Source organism: Physella acuta, unplaced genomic scaffold, assembly GCF_028476545.2.
Source record: "Physella acuta isolate Inbredline_101_S28 unplaced genomic scaffold, ASM2847654v3 ptg001756l, whole genome shotgun sequence".
NCBI lineage: Eukaryota > Metazoa > Mollusca > Gastropoda > Physidae > Physella > Physella acuta.
In genome coordinates this window covers 155,631-180,009 of record NW_026733266.1, presented here as the reverse complement: position 1 = coordinate 180,009, position 24,379 = coordinate 155,631, and the positions used below count along the sequence as shown (strand labels likewise).

General features: G+C 39.2%; 1 protein-coding gene across 1 annotated transcript; it reads left to right on the top strand.

Moving 5' to 3' along the window:
- The first annotated feature begins 596 nt into the window (after positions 1-596).
- On the top strand, positions 597-21,670 carry LOC131930325 (long-chain-fatty-acid--CoA ligase 5-like). Its single transcript, XM_059286747.1, has 23 exons — positions 597-704; positions 7,637-7,732; positions 8,710-8,913; positions 9,161-9,275; positions 9,720-9,787; positions 10,379-10,480; positions 12,040-12,139; positions 13,467-13,639; positions 13,774-13,806; positions 14,187-14,238; positions 14,814-14,887; positions 15,214-15,291; positions 15,904-16,038; positions 16,852-16,934; positions 17,480-17,630; positions 18,196-18,268; positions 18,440-18,528; positions 18,828-18,944; positions 19,070-19,123; positions 19,374-19,463; positions 20,013-20,114; positions 20,491-20,562; positions 21,259-21,670. Exons 3-23 carry the CDS (start codon positions 8,719-8,721, stop codon positions 21,394-21,396), a joined length of 2,094 nt encoding a protein of 697 aa, XP_059142730.1. The 5' UTR covers positions 597-704; positions 7,637-7,732; positions 8,710-8,718; the 3' UTR covers positions 21,397-21,670.
- Positions 21,671-24,379: the final 2,709 nt, after the last annotated feature.

The following is a 24,379-nucleotide window of genomic DNA, read 5'->3' as shown; positions in this document are numbered from 1 at the left end:
ATTGTAATTATGTTTTTTTTTGTTATAAGATATTGCTGCTGTGGTTTTATTCCTACAAAAGAAATGACTCTGAAGTTATTATATTGTGTTGTTGTTGTTTTTTTTTTGTGACAAATTTTGTCTGTGACAGAATATGTGTGCATTTCTGTGGCTCCCATTCCGTAAGATCAGTGTTTCTTCCAGACTTTTTTCTCCGGGGGGGCACTCGAAATGTTCGGGGGGGCGGTAGACTTTCTTCGGGGGGGCGGACACTGTTAAAAGTATATATTTTCTATATAAATTATATAAATTTCATTTCGTTCGGGGGGGCGGTAAAAATTTTTCGGGGGGGCTTCGCCCCCCCCCGAAGAGATGCCTGGAAGAAACTCTGCGTAAGATGCTTCGTCAGTCATTTCTTCTGTTGACTGGGATTCAGTCATGCCGCAGTCACATGGGTTGACGGGCTGAAAGCGTGACTTGAACTATGGCCTAGATGGCGTGGTGTGTTGTTGTATGGCGAGCATAACAGAAAACCTTGACCTACGATAGTAAACAGCCTACAGCTACAGTAAGACAGGCAGCGGTGGGGTGGGTAGGGGGAGAGGCTTGTGGGGAGGGTAGGGGAGAGGTTTCATCTCGAACGGTCACATATTTTCCTGCACATTTTTAAAACTGGATTATTGCGAAGATTAGCTAGTTCACAGTCGGCGACCTTTATAAAAAGTGTAAGTAATTTTTTTCTTGTGTTTAGTGTGATAAGCAGTGTGATAAGACAGTAGATTCCTGTGTCTGTAATTAGACGGTATAAGGTACTTTCCTATGTAGGCTTGTAATTAGACGGTACTCTCCTATATAAGCATACGGTACTTTCCATTGAAAGCCCTGTAATTAGACGGTAATTTCCTGTGCATGTAATTAGAAGGTACTTTCTTATGTACGCCATGTAATTAGACATTACTTACCTATGTGCATGTAATTAGACATTACTTACCTGTGCATGTAATTAGACATTACTTCCCTGTGCATGTAATTAGACATTACTTCCCTGTGCATGTAATTAGACATTACTTCCATGTGTATGTAATTAGACATTACTTACCTGTGCATGTAATTAGACATTACTTACCTGTTTAGATAATTCCAGCTAAACTATCCGTGCAAGGGCTAGGGTTAGGATTAAGATTATAATTTACAGAGATAATCCTTGCTATGTTTAGATTAATGTGTATCATCGATGTCACCGATTGATTGAAGAATCGTGAAGCTTTAGTCGTTATATAGCCTCATATTTAACACACAATGGTCGTTTAAAGGTTTATGTTAATACATTCCTATAAAGTTCAGTGAAACTAAATATTTGTTTACATTTTTAGCGCAATTTCCATACGGACAATTGCGATTATTAACTCGTCAAGGATGTGTGTCCGATGTGTGTCCGCAGCTTTAAGTCGTATCTCCTCCTCAACGAAGCAATATCGAGGACTAGTTCCAAAAGCAAATATGTTAAGCAAGTTCCGAGGATGATTGTGGGCCAAAAAAAATTCCCGGAATTCCTTCCTGGATTTCCAGGAAAAGCCAAAAAAACCTCGAAAAAATGCATATCTTGGCCCATATCTCGGCAACCAGACCACTTAGCGACTTGAAACATTTACCAATCGATTCCTGCCATAAATTAGAACAATATTGCCGAAGAAAGTTTTCAAAAATATCCTTTCGTTCGGTCACAAATTTTTTTTTAAAATTACATAAACACCTACAAACCGATCGTTCTCCTAGCTTGAACGCACCCCAGCATTATACGTCTTTGTGATCACTATCTATTTTTAGATAACATAAGGAAATTGCGCTTAAATTGTCACTAGACTTTTTTTTAAAAACAACGATACATTTTTGAAAGATAACCAAATAAGGGGGATAATAAACATATGCAAGTCCACTGTATTTGTGACTCTCGAAATATGATAAATCACACAAAAACAATCCTATTTTAACGCAGTTTTTTATTAACCCATTTCACGCATACCTGTTGCGTTAAAAACTAACCCATTAACCCACATCACTGGACATTTATAGATACGCCCGTCTGAACAAATGTGCATTAAAAATAAAAATAAGGTGTCTTTTCGTTGATTCTCTTTTGCTGTTAAAAACATTACGTTTGTATAGTAATAATTATCTGTGCTTATGACTACTTGAAGATAGGTCAACTTGGCTCAGGGAATTAGCGTATTTGTGATTATGCATAACCTTCTACATTATGCTGACACTGATTCACTACACAAATTCTTAGACGGATCATTCCTGTTTTTTTACAACACGGACATTGTATTATTTTGTCTAAGGGAGATGACTGTGTTGGAAAGTCCCCTAACACAGCTGTTAGCTGAATTTGGTTGGTACAGCTCGCGTGTAACACACCTTTGGTGGTGACTGAATAGCTCGTGGTCACGTGGTATATTGTTATTTGTTAATTAGCCGAATAATTTATTGTCACGAGGGGAGTATGAGCTAGAGACATAGTATTTTGTTTGCAGCATTCAGAGGCGTGGCTAAGTTGCGAGAGGCAGAAGTAAATACATCAGTATATAATGTACACACACTATATATATATATATATATATATATATATATATATATATATATATATATATATATATATATATATATATACTTACATATATGTTCTGTGCCTTACCTTGCCATGCTTAGCTATTCTATACTATACTAAATGAATGTTATATAAAATGTTAATAAGCTGTATTTTACCTGTTGTATGAACTCGGCCTTAAGGCCAGTATGACTTGATCGTAATTACATTAACAATATAAAACAAAATCTCTATAAAAACTTAACCCAGATCCTAACTCAACTCTAGATATTATATGTGTTCGTAATACGAAATATAGATTGATATATTTCAGTGCTGAGTTATCTATAAGCCTATGTAGAATTAGTTAAATAGTTGTGTGTATGCATTGTTTTGAGACAAAGAAGAATCCACACCTTGAAACCTGTTTGAGGTATGTGGTTGTGTGGGGTAAATTTTTGATGGAATAGTGAACGGGTTGTGTAGGGTGGATTTAGAACACCGTATTGATGGAATAGTGAACGGGTTGGCTAGGGTGGATTTAGAACACTGTATTGGTGGAATAGTGAACGGGTTGTCCGGGTGGATTTAGAACACCGTATTGATGGAATAGTGAACGGGTTGTCTGATGTGGATTTAGAATACCGTAATGATGGAATAGTAAACGGGTTGTCTAGGGTGGATTTAGAACACCGTGTTGATGGAATAGTGAACGGGTTGTCTAGGGTGGATTTAGAACACTGTATTGATGGAATAGTGAACGGGTTGGCTAGGGTGGATTTAGAACACCGTATTGATGGAATAGTGAACGGGTTGGCTAGGGTGGATTTAGAACACTGTATTGATGGAATAGTGAACGGGTTGTCTAGGGTGGATTTAGAACACTGTATTGATGGAATAGTGAACGGGTTGTCTAGGGTGGATTTAGAACACCGTATTGACGGAATAGTGAACGGGTTGTCTAGGGTGGATTTAGAACACCGTATTGATGGAATAGTGAACGGGTTGTCTAGGGTGGATTTAGAACACCGTATTGATGGAATAGTGAACGGGTTGTCTAGTGTGGATTTAGAACACCGTATTGATGGAATAGTGAACGGGTTGTCTAGGGTGGATTTAGAACACCGTATTGATGGAATAGTGAACGGGTTGTCTGATGTGGATTTAGAACACCGTATTGACGGAATAGTGAACGGGTTGTCTAGGGTGGATTTAGAACACCGTATTGATGGAATAGTGAACGGGTTGTCTAGGGTGGATTTAGAACACCGTATTGATGGAATAGTGAACGGGTTGTCTAGGGTGGATTTAGAACACTGTATTGGTGGAATAGTGAACGGGTTGGCTAGGGTGGATTTAGAACACTGTATTGTTGGAATAGTGAACGGGTTGTCTAGGGTGGATTTAGAACACTGTATTGATGGAATAGTGAACGGGTTGTCTAGGGTGGATTTAGAACACCTTATTGATGGAATAGTGAACGGGTTGTCTGAGGTGGATTTAGAACACCGTATTGATGTAATAGTGAAAGGTTTGTCTAGGGTTGATTTAGAACATCGTTTTGATGGAATAGTGAACGGGTTGTCTAGGGTGGATTTAGAACACCTTATTGATGGAATAGTGAACGGGTTGTCTAGCGTGGATTTAGAACACCTTATTGATGGAATAGTGAACGGGTTGTCTGATGTGGATTTAGAACACTGTATTGATGGAATAGTGAACGGGTTGTCTGATGTGGATTTAGAACACTGCATTGATGGAATAGTGAACGGGTTATCTGATGTGGATTTAGAACACTGTATTGATGGAATAGTGAACGGGTTGTCTGGAGTGGATTTAGAACACCGTATTGATGGAATAGTGAACGGGTTGTCTGATGTGGATTTAGAACACTGTTTTGATGGAATAGTGAACGGGTTGTCTGATGTGGATTTAGAACACTGCATTGATGGAGTAGTGAAAGGGTTGTCTGATGTGGATTTAGAACACTGTATTGATGGAATAGTGAACGGGTTGTCTGATGTAGATTTAGAATACTGTATTGATGGAATAGTGAACGGGTTGTCTGATGTGGATTTAGAACACTGTATTGATGGAATAGTGAACGGGTTGTCAGGGGTGGATTTAGAACACTGTACTGATGGAATAGTGAACGGGTTGTCTGATGTGGATTTAGAACACCGTGTTGACGGAATAGTGAACGGGTTGTCTAGGGTGGATTTAGAACACCGGATTGATGGAATAGTGAACGGGTTGTCTAATGTGGACTTAGAACACTGTATTGATGGAATAGTGAACGGGTTGTCTGGGGTGGATTTAGAGCACTGCATTGATTGAATAGTGAACGGGTTGTCTGATGTGGATTTAGAACACTCTATTGATGGAATAGTGAACGGGTTGTCTGATGTGGATTTAGAACACTGTATTGATGGAATAGTGAACGGGTTGTCTGATGTGGATTTAGAACATTGCATTGATGGAATAGTGAACGGGTTGTCTGATGTGGATTTAGAACACTGCATTGATGGAAAAGTGAACGGGTTGTCTGATGTGGATTTAGAACACTGTATTGATGGAATAGTGAACGGGTTGTCAGGGGTGGATTTAGAACACTGTACTGATGGAATAGTGAACGGGTTGTCTGATGTGGATTTAGAACACGGTATTGATGGAATAGTGAACGGGTTGTCTAGGGTGGATTTAGAACACTGATGGAATAATGAACGGGTTGTCTAGGGTGGATTTAGAACACCGTGTTGACGGAATAGTGAACGGGTTGTCTAGGGTGGATTTAGAACACCGTATTGATGGAATAGTGAACGGGTTGTCTAGGGTGGATTTAGAACACTGCATTGATGGAATAGTGAACGGGTTGTCTGATGTGGATTTAGAACACCGTATTGATGGAATAGTGAACGGGTTGTCTAGGGTGGATTTAGAACACTGCATTGATGGAATAGTGAACGGGTTGTCTGATGTGGATTTAGAACACTGTATTGATGGAATAGTGAACGGGTTGTCTAGGCTGGATTTAGAACACCGTATTGATGGAATAGTGAACGGGTTGTCTGATGTGGATTTAGAACACCTTATTGATGGAATAGTGAACGGGTTGTCTGATGTGGATTTTGAACACCGTATTGGTGGAATAGTGAACGGGTTGTCTAGGGTGGATTTAGAACACCGTATTGATGGAATAGTGAACGGGTTGTCTAGTGTGGATTTAGAACACCGTATTGGTGGAATAGTGAACGGGTTGTCTAGGGTGGATTTAGAACACCATATTGATGGAATAGTGAACGGGTTGTCAGGGGTGGATTTAGAACACTGTACTGATGGAATAGTGAACGGGTTGTCTGATGTGGATTTAGAACACGGTATTGATGGAATAGTGAACGGGTTGTCTAGGGTGGATTTAGAACACCGTATTGATGGAATAGTGAACGCGTTGGCAGGAATGAACTTGAGTTATGTACCCTGTCATTAAACTATAAATATATTTCACGAGTGTTAAACTAAGGACGACGGTCGGACGATAGAATAAAAACCTGTTTGTGGCGTATTGAGGACAGCCCTCTCTAAGGTATGTCATATATAAGTGTGTGTGGGGGGGGGTATAGAGGACTTCCTTCAGTTCACTTCGTCACGCACTGATTCACGTGACCGGTGTTTCTCTTAGTGCACACGCTACAGAAAATGTTTCCCATCGCCAACGGGTGTTTATACGGTTATATTACGTACTAAACACATGACAAGAATATAGTAAACAACCTGAGAACAAACACTGAAATAACGAGAAAAAACAACAACATAAAAACAAACACTGAATTAACGAAATAAATAACAATAGATGAAATAAGATAACACTCAAATCAAAATAAAAGCAACATAAATAAGGTGTTCAACCCACATCATAAAAGAATATTGGTATCACCTATGTCTAACAAATAGAATCTTCCGAAAATGGGGGTGTTAGGCTGCGAGTAGTATTGTAATCTCAGCTATAATGGTAGGACTTGTATAAGGGTTTCAGTTAGTAATAAGGTTAGTGTAGATATTTCAAGTTAAAATTTTATAAAGTTATTTACCAGTAATCTAACACCGCTTTAATTGTGATATCATCGGACACATACCCCAAAGCACGTATTTAAATAAAAACAAATACTGAAACCACATTAAAAACAAGCACTCAATCAACAGATTTGTTATCTGCTGTGCTACTATTTACGAGAAGCTTTCTTCAGATAACAAAGTTAAGTTGACCTCCCTGAACTAGACTTATTTTTCTTGATGTGGTTGTTGAACTGCCGTAGTCGCTTTAGTTTAAAGTCCATTCATGTCAGGGGCGTGTCCACACTCATGACGGATGTGCCCACACATTCAGGGGCGTGTTCATACATAAAAGGTGCGTGTCCAGACACAACAGGGGCGTGCCTGTGCACATCAGGGGCGTGTCCACACACATGGGCGTGTCTCACGAAGGATGATCCCATACACATCAGGGTGGTTTTCACACACAACAAGGGCGTGGCTATACATATCAGGGGACGTTTTCATACACATCAGGGGCGTGTCCACGCACGAGGGACGTATCCACACACACCAGGGACACACCAGGGGCGTGTCCATGCACACCAGGGGCATGTCCCTACACATCAAGGGCGTGTCTATAAACATTAGTGACGTCACCGATAAAATACATTGTGTCAAAATGTGTATCCTAACTTATTATTGGATATTGATGTTAACCCCAAAACGACACGCCACTGACTGCCGTTAACTCCACAACGACACGCCAATGACTGCTGCTAACCCTATAACGACACGCCAATGACTGCCGTTCACCCTATAACGACACGCCAATGACTGCTGTTAACCCTATAACTACACGCCAATGACTGCCGTTAACCCCATAACGACTCTATATATATTTAACCCCATAACGCCACGCCCCTGCCTAAAATCAACATCTGTGTTATTTCAAAGTCCAATCCACCTAATCAATTGTATTCTGGGCTAGCCCGTGTTTCACTATCAACGTTGTTCACCTTTCCACTCTGACTTTCATAGGACAGGTTTCAATGAGTGGATGTAGAGACGTTGTACACAAGCTTGTATCGATGCGTGACATCTGAATCACGTGACCAAGTCCTAGTTTACAGTAGCGTAAGTTAATTTTTGTTTTTTGTTACTGATGGTGTGGGGCTTTGGTGGTGGGGGGCTTAGGGGTTGTGGGGATTTGGTAATGTGGGGATTTGGTGGTGTGGGGCTTTAGGGGTGTGGGGATTTGGTGGTGTGGGGGCTTTGGTGGGGGGGGGGGGGGCTTTGGTGGTGTGGGGGCTTTGGTGGTGTGGGGGCTTTGGTGGTGTGGGGGGGGGGCTTTGGTGGTGTGGGGGCATTGGTGGTGTGGGGCTTATGGGTTGTGGGGATTTGGTAATTTGGGGATTTGGTAATGTGAGGCTTTGGTGGTGTGGGGGCTTTGGTGGTGTGGGGCTTAAATGATGTGGTGCTTTGGTGGTGTGGGGCTTAAATGATGTGATGCTTTGGTGGTGTGGGGCTTAAATGATGTGGTGCTTTGGTGGTGTGGGGCTTAAATGATGTGGTGCTTTGGTGGTGTGGGGCTTAAATGATGTGGTGCTTTGGTGGTGTGGGGCTTAAATGATGTGGTGCTTTGGTGGTGTGGGGCTTAAATGATGTGGTGCTTTGGTGGTGTGGGGCTTAAATGATGTGGTGCTTTGGTGGTGTGGAGCTTAAGTCTGATATATTGTGACGGCCTGTTACGATAGCATGAGTGCAGGTAAACATTTGATTTACCTTAGTTTCGTCATGTATGGACGAACCTCCCCCCCCCCCCCCCCGCCGCCCCATAGATCAGAATATTAGCATTACTATTACTGAAGGTATGTGGTGTGTATGGATATGTGTGTGTGTGGGGGGGGGGGGGGGGTCCTAGCAAGACTACCTTACACATTTTTGACTCTGTTCCTTATCCATCTGCCAAACTACTAAGTAACAGTTTGAGGACTGAATATTTTCTATGTTGCTGATTAATCGTATTACCTCTTATCTTTATGAAATTTAATTATATCATAATCTTAATTTCAAGACATTAATCCTAATCTCCCCCCCTCACCCCCGTGTAGCCGACCAAGATGGCCCATGGAGTCACTGACCTCTGGGCGACCCTACAGAAGTACCTCAAGGAGAACCAGAACGTAGCACTGGCCGCTGGAGTTACGGCCCTTGCTGGACTGGCGGCGGCGTCGTATTGGTCCCTGATACCGGGAACAAAACCAGTGGAGCCGATCATCGATCTGAACAATCAATCGGTCATTATTGACGGGAAGGTCAGCCTGATAAATACTCATACTTTATTAATATATATATATATATACATATATATACATATATATATGTGTGTGTGTGTGTGTATTATATATATGTGTATTATATATATATATATCTATTATATATATATATATATATATATATATATATATATATATATATATATATATATATATATATATATATATATATATTGACATATTGAGCCTTATCATAATCCTAACTTGTCTCTACTCACCTCACCAGCCAGAGCACAGAGGATCCTGGCTCTCCCACCCCCCTGACTACAAGACCTTCGACCGTTACGCCCCTGAGTGTCAAGTTATTTATGACGTGCTTGAACGAGGGAGGAGATTGTCAGGTGACCCATGCTCTACTTGTTTTCAACTGACTTTGTCAATCGTATTTTAACAGGCGTATCGAAACAAGTACATCGATTAACACAAATACTAGATATATTGTCTTGTAGTTTATCTTAATTTATTTTTAAATTTTAGAATTATTAGCAAAGTTTAGTGAATGGAATATTTTTTGTTTTCGTCTATCAGTTGTTTTTTTTACGATTTACTGTGCTCACTCAGCTTTAATAAGTACCCATCTTGAATCAGACTGATAATTTGTGAACATTAAGTATGCGGCAAATGTGTAGGAAACGTGAACTTTTCTTTACATTTTCTAAAACCCATGTTCATAGTTGAGTTTCCAAAGATTTTTAATCAACTAAAAGTAAACACATTTTTTTAATGGATTGAACATCAATTACTAATTGTATGTTAAATTAATTTGTTTTCTGCGTGATCGCTAGATAACGGCCCATGCTTAGGTGCCAGAACAGGACCCAACAGAGAGTACGAATGGATTACATATCAACAGGCAAGTTTTCAACATCTTTTGACGTTCATACTCCTTTTTTCTTAGTCTCCAAAATTTAAAAACAAATCTTCATAATGCTAAATTCTTATAGTCTGAGCGATAAAGATCAATAATCGAAACGTTATTTAAGTTTGTGTTGTTTATATAAATAAGAGAACATTCTAGGAGAGAAAAAATCCGTTCTTTATCCGTCATCTTTAAGGTTGTAAACAAAACATAACAGTGTGTTTAAGACCAATCATTGAGCCTCAACTTTTGTCCAGTTAACATAACAGTGTATTTAAGACCAATCATTGAGCCTCAACTTTTGTCCAGTTAACATAACAGTGTATTTAAGACCAATCATTGAGCCTCAACTTTTGTCCAGTTGTAAACAAAACATAACAGTGTGTTTAAGACCAATCATTGAGCCTCAACTTTTGTCCAGTTAACATAACAGTGTATTTAAGACCAATCATTGAGCCTCAACTTTTGTCCAGTTGTAAACAAAACATAACAGTGTGTTTAAGACCAATCATTGAGCCTCAACTTTTGTCCAGTTAACATAACAGTGTATTCAAGACCAATCATTGAGCCTCAACTTTTGTCCAGTTTATAGATCAAGTCCACCAGTTCGGATCTGCTGTTGTTGCTCAAGGTTACCCGCCCACCAATGAATCTTTTGTCGGGATTTATTGCTCAAACAGACCCGAGGTATGTAGGACTTTTTTTTAGAACTTGCATGAAGTTGAAACTTTATACAGTGGTGTAGTCAACTCGTTTTTGTTGGCTAGTGCCCCCCCCCCCTTTCCTTGTTACCCCTATCATTAGCACCCATACATCTGGGTCAAGGAAGGTTGACTACACAAGGAAGTAAAAGATAAGTTTCATTTTGGAACTTCACGGGGTAGGTGAAGTAGTTAGCTTGTTTCTATGAGCATATGAAGGGATAGTGTGGTCAGCACTATGAAATCTACAACTCACCTCAACAACTTTCAGCCACACTGACACCTACACCCCACCCTTACACCTCTACACCCCACCCTTACACTTCTACAACCCACCCTTACACTTCTACACACCATCCTTACACTTCTACAAACCACCCTTACACCTCTACAACCCATCCTTACACTTCTACAAACCACCCTTACACCTCTACAACCCACCCTTACTCTACTGTACAAACCACCCTTACACCTCTACACCCCACCCTTACACCTCTACACCCCACCCTTACAACTCTACACCCCACCCTTACACTTCTACAAACCACCCTTACACCTCTACACCCCACCCTTACACCTCTACACCCCACCCTTACACTTCTACAAACCACCCTTACACCTCTACACCCCACCCTTACACCTCTACACCCCACCCTTACACCTCTACACCCCACCCTTACACCTCTACACCTCTACACCCCACCCTTACACATCTACACCCCACCCTTACACATCTACACCCCATCCTTACACATCTACACCCCACCCTTACACATCTACACCCCACCCTTACACATATACACCCCACCCTTACACCTCTACAACGCACCCTTACTCTACTGTACACCCCACCCTTACACCTCTACACCCCACCTTTACACCTCTACACCTCTACACCCCACCCTTACTCTACTGTACAACCACCCTTACTCCTCTACACCCCACCCTTACACATATACACCCCACCCTTACACCTCTACACCCCACCCTTACACCTCTACAACGCACCTTTACTCTACTGTACACCCCACCCTTACACCTCTACACCCCACCCTTACACCTCTACAACGCACCTTTACCCTACTGTACACCCCACCCATACTCTACTGTACACCCCACCCTTACACCTCTACAACGCACCCTTACTCTACTGTACACCCCACCCTTACACCTCTACACCCCACCCTTACACCTCTACAACGCACCTTTACCCTACTGTACACCCCACCCATACTCTACTGTACACCCCACCCTTACACCTCTACAACGCACCCTTACTCTACTGTACACCCCACCCTTACACCTCTACACCCCACCCTTACACCTCTACAACGCACCTTTACCCTACTGTACACCCCACCCATACTCTACTGTACACCCCACCCTTACACTCTACACCCCACCCTTACACCTCTACACCTCTACACCCCACCCTTACTCTACTGTACACCCCACCCTTACACTCTACACCCCACCCTTACACTTCTACACCCCACCCTTACACCTCTACACCCCCCCTTACATCGCCTCCTCTATCCCCCACAGTGGGTGATCAGCGACTACGGCAGCCAGGCGTTCTCCATGTACACAGTCCCGCTGTACGACACTCTAGCCCTGGACACCTGTCTCTACGTCTTGAACCAGTGTAAGTGTCTCATGTGGCTATCAGTGTGTCGCATGTGTGTCTCTTGTTTAACAGTGTCTCGCGTATGTCTCTCGTTTATTTGCTTGTCTGATGTGTGTCTCTTATTTATCATTGTGTCTCGTATGTCTGATGTGTGTCTCTTATTTATCATTGTGTCTCGTATGTCTGATGTGTGTCTCTTATTTGTCATTGTGTCTCGTATGTCTGATGTGTGTCTCTTATTTATCATTGTGTCTCGTGTTCAGAGTTTTATCCAGGCATCTCTTTGGGGGGGGGGGGGGGGGGCAAAGAGGTGCCTGGGCTTAACCCCCCCCCCCCCCCGAACGAGATGGAATTTAGTTACTAAACATAAACTAAACTTTTACTAGTGTCCGCCCCCCCCCCCGAATATATCCAGTGCCCCCCCCCCCCCCGGAGAAAAAAGTAACACTTTTAATCAGCGTACACGTGTTTTAGTGCCAATTGTGTTACTTATCAGATCTTAATGCACAAACTAAAGCACTACCCATAGACTTTGTAACGAAACAGTTGTGTTTCATTCATCAGCAATTAGATTTGCGTCAAAACAGGAGGATCAACATAAAAACTCTGGGCTTAAATTGTTTATCGATACTTGTTTACTCTCATCCCCGTGGCTCTACAGCCCATGGTGATTTTAACCTGTTAACGCCACCTTATTCCACTCAGAGTTGACTCAAGTCTCGTTCTATCATGTCTGAATTTCAAGCTAACCCCACATCATCTATCAAGTCTAGTTTCTTTTTCTGGTTTTTGTTGAACACCGCCTTTACCAGATGACCAATTGTAATCTTCCTAATTTAATTTCTGCTACTGTTGTAGCGCTTCTGTATATTCCCTATATCTCCTGCTTGAGGAAACTGAGAGCAGGGGCGTAGCGAGGGGGGGGGGCGGGGGTTGCTGACCGCACCGGGTGACACCATTTAGGGGGGTGACACCAAGGCAAAAATAGCAAAATATATAGAGAAAAACTCGAGGGGGGGGTGCAAATCGAAAGTTTGAGAGGGGGGGGGGGTGCAAATCCAAAATTTGAAAGTTTGTCCCTGGGAAGGGTCTCTATGCCTCTGGGGGGGTGACACCATTAAGTGCCGCACCGGGTGACACCCGACCTCGCTACGCCACTGACTGAGAGTACGCCACATAATTTAAATTATCTTCCCACGTCGTCACAAAAAGCTGAATCACCCAACATGTTATCGTTTAAAGGCGGAACATTAGAATGAAAATGTGAATGTATTACAATGTTGTAATATAACTTGAGCATTAAAATGTATTACGTAATGACTTATTGTGTGGATCTATCGTGTAGGTGGGATGAAACTGGTGGTGGTGGATGAAGCCAAGCGACTCAACAATCTCCTCCAGCTCAAACCCCAGGTCCCGACTCTAAAGGTGATTGTAGTTATCGAGCCGATCACAGAGGAACAGAAAACAACCGCGGCACAACTTGGAGTTAAACTCATCCAGTTCTACGAGTTTTTGGTCAGTTCATTCTTTAGTCAGCTTTTAATTTTAGCACTAATCAAATACACGTATAGTAAGTATAATTTACATCACAATATAATACTCTTTTTAGCCGATTTTAACGCATTTATTTGTTTACATTTTCTGTTTAGGAAATAGGAAAGAGAAACTTACAATCTCCTGTGGTAAGTTCTATGCAGTGAGTACTACAGACATATTTGCTCGATTCTTTAGAATTTATCTCATTGATGTAATTGTGTGTTTTTTTGGCTATGTTGCTGTCTTCGTTTTTAGAAGCCAAAGTGACTTTTCCCCTCCCATCTAGAAAGCCAATCATGGCCGCCTAAAACAATATACGCGCTAATTAGCGTGTTATTATTATATTCACACTTTTAAACTGCTTCTACATTCGTTTTTCAATGTTTAGAAAATTCGCTATATTGCTTACATCTAAGTTTTTAAGAAATGTATAACGTATTTCATTTTATTTTAATTTGATTGTAATAGGCCTATATTTATTTATAAAAACAAATTCTATATTTTCCCATCTGCTTCACATATTTAGCCAGGCAAGCCGAGTGACATCGTCACCATTCTCTACACTAGCGGCACAACAGGTAAAGTTTTTAATCTTAAACCATTTTGTACCTTATAACTTCATGTTTTCGCTGTTTGGAGCATTCATCTCTCACAACATTATTTAAACCATTTTGTACCTTATAACTTCATGTTTTCGCTGTTTGGAGCATTCAACTCTCACAACATTACTTAAACCATTTTGTACCTTATAACTTCATGTTTTACTTAAAACATGTATCTTTTCTAAAACAAAACTAACTCCATTGAGCTAACTCACGCAGTCGTTTCACTTAAGTCATTTCTTACACGACTTTAAAACATAATTAAACCTTGCCAATTAAAATAAATATGGGGATATAATATCAACTAATTTTAAACGATAATGCACTTTTCAGAAGGGGGTGACACCAAATGATAACAAATTTGCCATTTTAATTTTGTACAATAGCTTGTTCATGTTGGTATTTTATGCTTAAAAATGTGTAATAGGGCTGGTAAGTAGGTCACCAACCAGTTCTACGGCTCATGCAGGTTTTATTGAGCCGTAGAACTGGTCGGTGACCTACTTACCAGCCCTATAATAAAACATATTTTTCCTCTCTAAATGTCGCAGGCAATCCAAAAGGCGTTGAGCTGAGTCAAAACAGTTTCATGTCTATGGCTGACAGTGTACTAGTGGCTATTGGGGCAAGTTGTTTTTTTTTAAAAATAGTTTTATATGGATACGTTTTTTTTTTCTAATATTTTTATAAGGGTAAGTCTTTCATGTTTTCATATTTTTGTAGGGGTGAGATTTTCATTTTGTAATATTTCTGTAAGGGGTAAGTTTTTCAGAGTAAGTTTTTATATTGTTTAAGTTTTCCTTTAAAACTTTCTTTAGCTGTAGGTTTCCTTTTGGAACAGATCTTAATTGTTTGCTCAAGATCATTGAAATGAAATAGAGTCTACGTCCTTGTATTTGTTTTCTTAATTTTTTGTTCCGTTTTACAATAATGAACTACCGTATTTTACAGGATAAACATACATTCAACAAAAACGATGTTCACCTGTCATATTTACCTTTGGCTCACAATTTTGATAGAACTATAGTCGTAAGTATATTTCATAATTTCACACACGCACACACACACACACATATATATATATATATATATATATATATATATATATATATATATATATATATATATAATTGGGATAGAAACCCTGTTTAATTAAATATTAGTTAAATATTAGACCTCATTTTTTCACTATATAAGGCACACCGAACATAGGAATGATCTAATATTTTAAGCAAGTAATAAAGGAATTTTCTTCTGAATCAAATCTAAAATGTAATATACCACATTAAGTTAAGATTTATTCACTTGTAAGCAGGGACTTTACTTTATCACCCCCACCTCATTCTACACCACAAGCACGTGACAAGTTAAATTTAATTTATTCACTCTTACAAAAGCCTTGGGCGGGGAGAGGGATTCTTACTAAATTTACATGTAAAAATGTGTGCGTCGTATGGTGCAATTATTACATGCAAGTACATTGCACCTACATTTCAAGGCACATTTACATGAGTAGGGACATATACTGGTGTTAGACGTGTCCCATAAATGTATGTGTCCTGTACAATTTCAGTTGGCGTTCACATGAACATGAGCTTATAATGGTTCTGGTTGTATAAAATGTGTCCTCTACAATTTCAGCTGGCGTTCCTGTGTTGCGGGGCACGTATCGGCTTCTACAGCAGAAACCCCGCCCTGATACTAGACGACATGGCCGCTCTCAGACCAACACTGTTTCCCAGCGTCCCTCGGCTCTTTAATAGGATCTATGATGGGGTAAGTTGGCTGGGGTTATTGGAGCGTGAAGCTTGAATTATTGGAGCGTGACAGGGTTTTTTTTAATGAGGCTAGGAGTAATTAGAGTGAGACTAGCAGTAATTAGAGTGAGACTAGCAGTAATTAGAGTGAGACTAGCAGTAATTAGAGTGAGACTAGCAGTAATTAGAGTGAGACTAGCAGTAATTAGAGTGAGACTAGCAGTAATTAGAGTGAGACTAGCAGTAATTAGAGTGAGACTAGCAGTAATTAGAGTGAAACTAGCAGTAATTAGAGTGAGACTAGCAGTAATTAGAGTGAAACTAGCAGTAATTAGAGTGAGACTAGCAGTAATTAGAGTGAGACTTAGTAACTGTTATGTGACAGTAGTTTTTGGACTTAGAATTATTGAAGTTCAGCCGATCCAACACTATTATCAACAACATACTCGTTGAGACTCTCATCAAAAATGTCGGTATAGAATTAGGTTTTTGAATCGTTCTCATGCATCTCTGGTGTTGAGAATTCAGTTATAACATAAACTGAAATAAGTGAAGTGAAGATTAGATTTGTTATAGTAACATTTGAGTATTTAAAGTGAGACTGGAGTTATTGAAGTAAAACTAAGGTTATGCCTACCCTAGTTTATGTAATGGTATGCGGTATCCCGCCCGCATCTACTTAATTCAGACTCGATTAAGTTACCAAGTAGATCTGGGTGGATCCCAACAGGGAAATTACCTTCGGACTTGTATCAGCCATATGTCTTGTTGCTCCATCGTGTATTCATATTTAAAGACCTATGTAATCGATTTTATACTCTGATTGTTTAAGGTAATGTCAGAAATCAAATCTTCATCTATAAAATCAACATTGTTCAGATGGGCAATAGAAAGTAAAACAAAGGAAATCAACAAGTAAGTTTATTTATGAAGCTCAGTTAACAAAATAGATATTTGTAAAAAAAAATATAGAAAATACTGTTTACTAATATTATTGTGAATGTAAATATTCGAATAGTATAGACTTAACACGTCTTCCTCAGTTGTACAATTTGTATCTGTTGTTTATTATTTTCCATGCAGACTTAAATCCAGTGTTGGAAATCTCTCCCCTTGTAGCAAGTCCGCAGCCCCACCCACCTACCTGGAAGAAATTGGAAAAAAATACTTAAATAATGTAGAAAAAATATATTTTAACCACTTCCCCCTTCCCTGAAATTTTAAAATGACCCTACCCCCCCCCCCTTCCACCCTTCCAGTGGAAATTTCAAGTGTCCCCACCCCAGGAGAAATAATTCTGAAAGAAACCCTTTTGTTGGTTAATCTGATACAGATAAGCATCTCCAAACAGAGTACTTCAAGTTAGTTAAATATTAGACCTTATTAAGAACATTGGTGCAATGGTATTTGAGAGGGATCGAGTCAGTTAAATATTATGAGTGCAATGGTTTAATTTTCAGGAGGATAATTCGAAGAGACAGCTTTTGGGACAAACTGATCTTCAGAAAGATACAAAACAAGCTGGGGGGTCGCATCAGGCTCATCATCACAGGCTCCGCCCCACTGTCCCCTCAAGTGATGCAGTTCCTCCGATGTGCTTTTGGGTGTCCTGTAAGTTTCATTACCGAGTTTACATGCATGTAAAAAGTAATTGGAGAAGTTTAGCTTTTCGTGGAAGAAGACGCCACAGTTACTTATGGTGCAGACAGGCGTTTGCAACTAATTAAATGTTATTACCTGACATACTAAGTAGCCTTTAATGGATACAATCTACACACGAATACAAACTACAGATTTACACAGTACATAACTTGCCAGTATTAACGGCCAGCTTGAACTTGATAGTACATGGAGCAGGTGAAGTAGAGTTCACATACTTCGGTGACCTCGGCATATGAAGGGATAATGTGGTCAGCACTATGCTAAGCGGTCGCTCTCTTACGTGAGTCATGTCTATAATTGCTGAGTGGACATAGGGACATTCTACAAGCTTAAACACGGGATTCGAACTTGAAACTTTTGGGTTAGAGAACGTTTGTTCCACTATTCGACACGCCGTTCCTTAATTTTTAATTTCACTGCATAATATTAAATACCTTGTTTATGACTTATTTTATATGAGTAGAAAGTAAAGCTATGGATACTTAGAGCTAACCAACACATATTTCCATGTTAGGTTGTTGAGGGCTATGGCCAAACAGAAGCGGGGGCTGGCTTGGCCATATCGATCATAGGAAATCCTTTGAACGGTAAGCTGTATGTTGCAACATTATACACATTTGCTGCCAAGAAATAATTCTAAAAGAGACTAACTTTTTAAAAGCAGAAGTAAGAAATTCTGCTTTGTTAGAGTAGCATCAATTAAAGAACTTAAACTGCATTAAGATAATGAAGTGAACATATTTTTTTAAAATCTAAAGACTCCATTGGTCCGCCACTCCCCGGGGTGCAGATAAAACTGGTGGACGTACCGGCATTGGACTACTACGCTAAAGACAACATAGGGGAGGTACTTAGACTAACCTACTTATATATTTTAAATGCTGAATATAAGTTAATTTAAGAAATATACACTTTAAACTTATAACAAAACCTACTTGCTAAAACATTTTAATATCTGTAAATACTTCTGGTGCTGCTATATTCTCAATAAAGAATATAAAATTCTGCGTTTATTTTATCCAAAATGATGTGAGCATATATTAGATGTAACCAAACGTAATACAGTGAATCTGGATAATGGTATGAATATAAAAAGCAAGCAGATTAGAATGAAAAAAATAACGAGTGTTCGCCTGACATCTAAAGGTGTGCGCTAAAGGTGATTTGGTGTTCAGCGGCTACTATAAACAACCGGATATAACGGCTGAAACACTGGACAAAGATGGCTGGCTACATACAGGGGATGTAGGCAGATGGGCGCCTGTGAGTAGGAGATTTTATAGTTGTGCTTTTAATTATTCATTGTAGTTCTTTTAACTTGTTAGAATTTGGTCATTATAAGTGAATACGGTGGATATATGTTAATTATTATTTCGTCTTTGTAACAGAACGGAGCTCTGGTAATTGTTGATCGAGTGAAACATATTTTTAAACTTTCGCAAGTGAGTTTTTGTTTTGTTTTTAAAGGTTTTACAAGGATTTAGTGTTACTTATATTCTGCTTGAGCCAATGAAAGTTGGAATTGTTTAAAAACTTAAAATTTTCCAAAATATACGTAGCTTGAATGATTTTTTTTAATTCTAAAGTTTTGATCAAAAATGGATCCATCAATGTAGATCTAAGCCATTTTAATGTAGATTGAAGCCATTAATATAGAACTAAGCCATTCATGTAGACCTAACATTTTGACAGGGAGAGTACATAGCCCCTGAGATGATTGAGAACGTCTATAAAACAAGCCAGTTCGTTTGTCAATGTTTTGTGGATGGGGACTGTTTTAAGGTAATGGATGGTGATTCATAATCCATGGATGGTGATTCACAGTTCCTGTATGGTGATTTACAACTCATGAATGGTGATTCATAATTTATGGATATTGAATCACAATTCGTGTTTGGTGAATCATCATTCATGGATGGTGATTCACAATTCTCCTTCTCTTATACTTCAAATAATGGTAGTGCAATTGTTAATTATGATTCACTGTGCTCTGGTGGTGCAGATGAAGTAGAGCGTATCTGTTCAGTGGACACTGCATATGAAGTGATTATGCAAATGTTGCAATCCCGTTTGCTTTTTTGTTTTTTAAATTTTTTTTATGCTCAGTATTGTCATAATCACCAAACTAAATGTATATATGTATTAAGGATATTTACAGAGGGGTACATATATTTTACTAAGTTTTCTGGAAAATATCAAATAAATATAGAAACAAATGAAACAAATCTTTAGCTTGACATGGGACGTCCCCTTTAAAAACAAACCGTTATCTTTCTTAGACAAGGGGTTTGTGAGGGATTATGCTAATCTACTTTTTTACGTTTCCTCCAGAATTTTATAATGGGGATAGTGGTACCTGATGCTGAATTCATCTCAAAGTGGGCACCAAACAATGGATTCCCAGCGGATATCAAACTCTTTTGTCAATCAAAAGTAAGTTTTTTTCACTCTTTTGTGCTTTCATGCTATGGGTTAACTCAAAAGTCTAGGCTAGACAAGAATAACTATCATCTTTATAACTGTTTTATTTTTCTATAATCTTGGGATATGAAAAGGAAATCAACAGATAAGATCAACACTTATGAAACAGTTGAATTTCTGCTTTCTTTTGAATCTTTTCAAAAATATAAATTTATATTACCTATACATTATAACCTTTTGTAAGTATATTTTTATCGTTATATATCTGATAAAAGACGTATCATCCTCAGAAAGTTAATGTTAACATTGTAACTTTGTTAACATTGTAACTTTGTTAACATTGTAACTTTGTTAACATTGTAACTGTATTACCACTGCTGTATTATAGGAGGCTCATGACCTAGTACTGAAGGATATGCTGGAGAGAGGGAAAGCTTCAGGTTTAAGAGGCTTTGAGCAGGTGAGAGCTTCATTACTCATTGGTGTTGTTTGTTTGTTTTTGTTTTCTAAAACTGAAGAAGAAGGGGCGGGGGGGGGGGGGAGCGTAAACCTATTCGAGTAAAGTAAACTAAGGGATCATCGATAAATGGCATCACGCTTTTTAAAACGTTTTTACCTCCCCCCTCCCGTCTATTATACGTTGTCTCAAAAAGCCCCCCCCCCCCCTCCCCAAAAAAAAAAAATAACGTCACAACTCAGCCTACTACTACCCTTTAAAATTGCATTAAATTTTTTTTAAACATAACATCGTTTTTTTTTCTAAAATATTGACTGACCTTGGTCAAAATATTATTTAAATCAATTTGTATAACAATTTATTAAAACAGTTTTCTAGGACGCGAAACAATGGCTAAAATTCAGTTTTTTTTAACATCCAACAGTGTGACGGTACACTATCTGCCCCCCCCCCCCCTCCCCTTATCACACATCGTCACACAATTACGCTCCACCCACCCCCTACAAGTGTGACGTCATTTATGGACGACCCTTAAGAGCACAATATAATCTCATAAATTAATCTCAACAAAATAACATTTTCTGATTTACTAACCTACGTAATAATCTTTTTCTTAATATATTTGTTAGCGGTCATTTATGAAGAATATAAAAAAAAACACTGACATTTTTATTGATTTTTGTCTGCTGTGTTTACAAGGTGAAGGACATCACTCTGATCCCAGAAATGTTCACAGTTGAGAGTAATCTATTGACACCAACTCTAAAGAATAAAAGGCCGGTATTGAGAAAAACATTTGAAGCACAAATGAAGGAATTATATGCAAGAAATGAATAAGCGCACAGATTTGAAATTTTTAACATGTTGATGTAAAGGGAAAGATGTACGTTGTGACACAAATTATAAATAATGTATTACTATAAGAGATTCATTAAATATATTTTTAAAATAACTTTTTATTCACTCATATTTGTGTTTGTCTTAAGGTTATATTTTAAAATATGTAGATTTATATCATTTTATTGAAATTATACAACATTAAGAGAAATGTACAATTATAAATAAAATATAAATAATTATCGTTACCTGTTTTCGTTGAGAAAACTCATTTTCACAGTTTTCGTCTATAATTTTTCTTAAATTTTAAACTATCCTATTTTTGTCCTCGTTAGATGTCTGTGAGATTTTTTTGCGAGAATTTTTTTTTGTATAATTGACATCACTGACGACATAAAATTTCTGCACGGGCTATACATCGTAACAAAGTGGTCCTTCTTATTTTCCTTCTTCTTCCTTACTTCTAGTGTTGACTCCTATTTCAGCCAGCTTTTCTTTTTGGTTAAGCTTCCAAAGCTTTTCTCCAATCAAGAACAAATTACAAAGCAGCAGGTTTTTGATTTTGGAGTCGTCTCTCCTTGATGAGTTGCTGTCCCTAACTATCGAGTTTCATCAGCCCGAAGCAGCTGGGGGTTCGAACTAGGGACATTTCGTTTCAAAAACCTTGAGCTTAACCGACCCGACCACGCTTGCCTCTATAGGGGTCCAAAAAGTAGGACTCCCGCCGATACAGAGGCGTAGCGACCCTTCCCGGCGCCCGGGGACAAGCTTTCAATTTGGCGCCCCGCTCGAGAGCAAATTTTCAATTTGTACCCCCACCCCCTCAAACTTTCGATTTGCAACACCCCCCCCCCTCAAACTTTCGATGTGCACCCCCCCTCCCCTTCAAATTGCAAGAATGCAGCTAAAATGACATTTTAATTTGTTTTTACAACCCATTTTGGCGCCCCCTAAGGTCGGCGCCAGGGGACATATGTCCCTCCCCTGCCCCCCCCCCCCCCCCCCCCCATCGCTGCGCCTCTGCACCGATATGTACCTCCCCCCTACCCACACACCGATAATAAAGTTATGGTCTCTTACAACACGACCGAGCTCTACCGTCTCGCTACCAGCCGCAGACGGAAGTAAACACACCAACGGTACACACTCCAAGGGACATAACTATGATATATGCAATGCAAGGGACGTAACAATAACTCAAGACCAAACGTAGCACCCATTAATAAGGATCCAGCAAAAAACAATACACCTGTATGTGACCTGTATTGAATGTGATTGTGATGCAGTGTTATAAAAACAGTATCCCAGTATAAACAATGCGTCATAATGTATTGCTTTCATGTGTGAGTGATGGTGGTAGGGAAAGGGGAATGCTGAAATATCAGCGTGGGTGGGGTGGTCAAATACATTTTGAATAACTTTATTTGTGCTAAGGGTGAGTCACAGCTAAATATAAATATTACGTACCTACTGCTATAGTCATTTGCTTTCTTTTTCCTTCATTCTTTCAACAACAAACAGCATAATTAAGAAATGCAAAAACCGCATTTAGTTTATCTTCATAAGACAGCAGTAAAAACATAGTTTGTATCTAAAATAAATAAATAAAGGGTAGATGGTGGTGGATGGTGGTGGATGGTAGATGGTGGATGGTAGATGGTGGTGGATAGTAGATGGTGGTGGATGGTAGATGGTAGATGGTGGCGGATGGTTGTGGATGGTGAATGGTAGTGGATGGTAGATGGTTGCGGATGGTTGTGGATGGTGGTAGATGGTAGATGGTGGCGGATGGTTGTGGTGGTGAATGGTGGTCGTGGTGGATGATAGATGGTGGTGGATGGTAGATGGTGGTGGTGGTGGATGATGGTGGTGGGGGATGGTGGTGGATGGTAGATGATGGTGAGGAGATAGATGATGGTAGATGGTTGTGTGTGTGGGGGGCGGGGTAGATGGTAGATGGTAGATTAGAAACACCTGGGGACAGTTGGAGAGACTAGCCCAGGACAGAGGCGCCTGGAAAGCTCTTGTCAGCGGCCTGTGTCCCAGGAGGTGCGACAGGCAAACCTAACCTAACCTATTTTACTACTCCTTAATTAACGACATTTATAAATTTACATTTATCTATTGAAAACCGTATTTTCTTATCACTTAAATTTATATTTACAAACAAAAATGTTCATGTTTTAATTTCTATTTTGTATATAAAATATAAGTATTGCAATTTTTAACGCCCATACTATAACTATTATTGCATTAGGATATAAGGAGTAAGTTTTAAAACAATTAGGACATTAGAAGTAGGTTTTAAAACAATTAGGATATAAGAAGTAGGTTTTAAAACAACGACTATATTTGTAAAAGTCAGCAGGGTTGGTTCAGTCAAAGTGAAAAACACTTCGAAGTGAAAAACATATTAAAGGTGTGGTATGTTTTCTACTAGCTGTATTAAGGAAATAGATTTCTAAAATCTTACTACAAGTTTGTAATACTGCTTATAGTACTACGTTTTGAGCTCCATTAAGTTAGCCTATAAACTTTTCCAAAACTTAACAAGCAATAGTATGCAAAGCTTCAATGTTGATAGATGATATGAAGGCACGAAATGTATTTAAGAATAGGTAAATCAGTACGGGTATATACAGGGCCGACGCTACCTATAAGGCGCCTTCAGTAGGGGGGGGGGGGGGGGGGGGTTAATAGCTATTATCAAAAAGTACATTATAATGAATAACTTTTATAAAGGAGTAGCGATAAATTTTACAACCCCACCCACCCCAAAATTAGGTCTTTATAGGCCTATATTTATTCGCGATGGTGAAAATGTAACCCCACCTCCGTAATTTAGTAAGGTCCAGTCATTTTGCCTTTTTAATTTGGTGTCACATAATTCAAGTAGAAAGCGATTAAATGAGTTCGTAATTAAAATTTCGAACATTTCAAACGCTTATCTAATTTTAATAGGGCTTGTAAGTCTCGTTTTATC